General features: G+C 41.1%; 1 protein-coding gene across 1 annotated transcript in view; it reads right to left on the bottom strand.

The window, feature by feature from the left end:
* Nucleotides 1–3,917, bottom strand: part of Taf1 (TATA-box binding protein associated factor 1) — a 61,820-nt gene that overhangs the window by 34,067 nt on the left and 23,836 nt on the right. Inside the window, 3 exon segments of the mRNA XM_031369008.1 lie at nt 1,179–1,354; nt 1,621–1,740; nt 1,885–2,054. Coding sequence (XP_031224868.1) covers nt 1,179–1,354; nt 1,621–1,740; nt 1,885–2,054 — 466 coding nt within the window.

Below are 3,917 nucleotides of genomic sequence, written 5' to 3'. Positions count from 1 at the left end.
CCCAAACAATGAAGGTAAAATTACTTGGTAGAAGAAAGCACCCATGTTTGAAAGTGATACCTAAGCTGGGCGGTGGTGGCACACGCCTTTAATCCCAGCACTTGGGAGGAGAGGGGGGTGGATTTCTGAGTTTGAGGCCAGCCTGGTCTACAGAGTAAGTTCCAGGACAGCCAGGGCTATACAGAGAAACCCTGTCTTGAAAAACAAAACAAAACAAAACAACAACAAAAAAAAGAAAGTGATGTCTAACTGAGTGGCAGACAAAGTGAAAAGTCAAAGATCTGACAGAATAGGATTTGCCTGACTCTCATGAGAAGAAAGGAAAGGGAAGCTCTTTAAGGGGCTGCCAGAGAGGAAGGAAGCAATTTTTTTCTGGGAGAGTTTTACAGAGACAGGTTGAAGACAGAACAAGCCAGAGGATAAGAAGGAGCCAGAAAAATAGAACAGACTGACAAGCAGAGGAATTCAGGACAGGCCAAGAGAGAGAAGCCAGATTGAATCAGTCAGTTCAGAGAAGAGTTTGAGTCAGAACAGCTGAGCTGAACCAGCCAGTCAGAGCTCAGAAAGAACTAGACAGGGCGCCCTCAATCAGAGTTAAGTCTCAGAGGCCGAAAACATTCTAGATCTAGATAAGATTGTACCTCTAGAAGCTTGAAGGCCTGGGTTAGCAGACTGAGGCAATATGCCCCCAAAACAACAATTACATCAGAGGAACAAAAGATACTTTTTACAATTCAGGGCCAGATAGGTGTCCACACTGAGTTCAAAGCCAGCCAGAGTTACATAGTAAAAACTTGTCTTTAAAAACAGGAATAGGTACTCTGGCAGTATTATTACAGACAGTGCCTGATATTTCAGATACTCAACAACCTAGTTACATTTTTTTAGGTGACATCCTCTTCATTTGCAATATTTGGTAGAGCATGGATACCTATGGCCCAGAATACAGGAGATAGATATAGGATTATCAAAAGCTTGAGGCTAACGTAACCCACATAGAAAGTTCAAGATCAGCGGGGCTACCTCATTCCAAAATAGAAAAAAGTATCTGAGAGATGGAGACAGAGCTAGTGATAAAGTATTGTCTTGCATGTACAAGGCCACTAGTTCAAAATAAAACATGTCCAGGAAACTTCCATATTCTAGGTTAAACTTTAAACAGTACTGAATCAACCTACTTGTTCTGTAGGTCAAAGATGCGCTGACATTCCTCTTTGTAACGTTCTTGATGCTCAGCCACTGAAAACCTTGATCCACGGGCAAATTTACTCATGGGCCCCTCTCCAGAGCGAGCCTGTTCTGTTGACATTGTGCGTACCACATCAATAACTTCCCAGCGGGACAACTTTTTAATCTGAAAGAAACACAGAACTACACATATGTAACTCATTCAGGGATGTTAAAGGACAAAACAGGGCCATGATTAGAAACAGGAAAAAAAAAAAAAAAAACAAGAACAAGAAACAAAAAACAAAAAACAACCAAAGCCTAAAAGAAGTTTAGAAAGTTCTGGTAAAGTAACTACACCACATAAACATCCCAGATGATTCTTTACAACACCTTCCTACGTTTTCTATCTGCATACAAAACCTCTTACTAGTTTTCCTCTTCTAAACCTACCTCTTCCTCAGGCACACCAAATTTACGAAGAAGTTGCTTGGCATTTTTCAGAGACAGGCGACGAAGGTCTGCATCTGTTCCTGTGACTGTCTTTTTCACTGGCTGAGGCTCCTTATCATCCTGTCTCAAACAAAAACAAGTAAGAATCTGAAGCTGACCTCCTAACAGCAAGCATCTATGCCATTCTGGTAAATGAAGCATTTCCAGGCCCTCCTTTCTAGTCATCAACCCTCAGGCCTTGCATTTTGATTTCTAGACTCTCACCTTCTGCTGTGTCGGTTTGTTTGGAATCTTCACATAGGAAAACCCTTCACCACAGCCTGTAGGATCTGCTACTCCAGTCACCTCCAGGAGACATTTGCCCTTCATGGCAGCAATGAAAGCCCTTGTAGTATTCCAAGGAGCAGTACGAACCTGAGATAAAGGAAAGGATTCTCAGGGTTGTGGGAAACATTGTTCCACACCTACCGATTTCTTAAATTATCAAGTTAAATATAGTGGCTATCCAATGCTCGGCTCTCTTTTATGGTACTTACATCATGATACTAAGTAGAGACTCAGAGTGTAACCAGGATAAGAAATGTGAGGAAACAATGATGTTCTTCAGTCCATTATCCATAGGACTTCAGTAGGTAGTGTTGTACCTACATTCATGATGCTCACAGTTAAAAGAACAACTACATTTGATTGTCATGGTGTCCTTATTCTGAATTTTTATAATAGGGTCTCTAGTCCAGGCTGGCCTGAAGCTCCTTAGATAGTAAAGCTTATCCTTGGATATCTGATTCCCCCACTTCAAGAGTGATGGGATTACAGATATGTGCCATTATAATAGGGTCTCTAGCCCAGGCTGGCCTGAAGCTCCTTAGATAGTAAAGCTTATCCTTGAATATCTGATTCCCCCACTTCAAGAGTGATGGGATTACAGATATGTGCCATCTCACTAGCCCAAAACAAGATAACAAGAAGCACTGATTAAAAGTGTTGAGGTCCAGAGATGGCTCAGTGACTAAAAGCATTTGGTGTACAATCACAAGGACTAAAATTGGCTCCAAGCACCCACATAAGAAGGCCCATGTCCACAAGTACCTAACCCTCCAGCTCGAAGGGATCTATGGGATTCCCCTCTTTGTACTCTGTACACAGGCACACACACAAACACAAATAAGTAAATCTTTAAAAGTTTTCTTTGAATTAAAAAAAAGTTCAGAGCTGGGTATGGTGGTATACACCTTTAATTCAAGAACTTGGGAGGCAGAGGCAGGCAGATCTCTGTGAGTTCTAAGCCAGCCTGGTCTACACATAAGTTCCAGAACAGGAAGGATGGCATAAAGAGAAACCCTGTTTCAAAAAGAAAGAAAAGAAAAGAAAGGAAAAGAAAAGAGAGAAGAAGAGGAGAGGAGAAAAGAGGAAAGGAGAGAAGAGGAAAGAGAAGAGAAGAGAAAAGAAGAGAAGACAAAAGGAGGAAGAAAGGAGGAAAGAAGGAGAAAAAAGAAAAAAGAAAGAAAAATATAATGCAGGCTGGAGAGATGGCTCAGAGGTTAAGAAAGCTAACTAATTTCAGAATACCTGGATTCAGTTCCAAATGCCCACATAATGCAGCCATCTCTAACTCCATCTACAGAGAAATCCAGAAGTTGCTAATCTTCAAGGCACCTATACTCACCTACTGTTTTTATGATTTATTTATTTTATGTACATAAGTAAAAAAAACACTAAAAAATAAAACTCTTTTTTATTAAAAGAACATAAAATTGGATGGGTTGGGAGGTTCATCAGAAGATCTGGAAGGAGTTTTGAGGGGGGGGAAGATACAATCAAAATATATTGTGTGGAAAAAGGCAATAAAACCAAAAGAAATTTTTAAAAGAGGCAAGATATGACTCTCTTCAGACACACCAGAAGAGGGCATCAGATCCCGTCACAGATGGTTGTGAGCCACCATGGGTTGCTGGGAACTGAACTTAGGACCTTTAGAAGAGCAACAGTCAGTATTCTTAACTACTGAGCCATCTCTTAAGCCCCAACACGCACCTACTTATGTGCACATACCCACACACAAAAACACACAGACATACAACGAAAGGCAAAAAATTACAAGCTGGGTGGTGGTGGTACATGCCTTTAATCTCAGTACTAAGAAGACAGTGAGGCAGGAGGATCTCTGAGTTCAAGGCCAGCCTGGTCTACAGAATGAGTTCCCGGATACCCAAGGCTACACAGAGAAGCCCTGTTTCAAAACAACAACAACAAACCAACCAATCAACTAACCAATCAAACAAACAAACAAACAAGTG

This window comes from Mastomys coucha, chromosome X (genome assembly GCF_008632895.1).
Source record: "Mastomys coucha isolate ucsf_1 chromosome X, UCSF_Mcou_1, whole genome shotgun sequence".
Classification (NCBI taxonomy): domain Eukaryota; kingdom Metazoa; phylum Chordata; class Mammalia; order Rodentia; family Muridae; genus Mastomys; species Mastomys coucha.
This window is presented reverse-complemented; position numbering and strand designations above follow the sequence as displayed.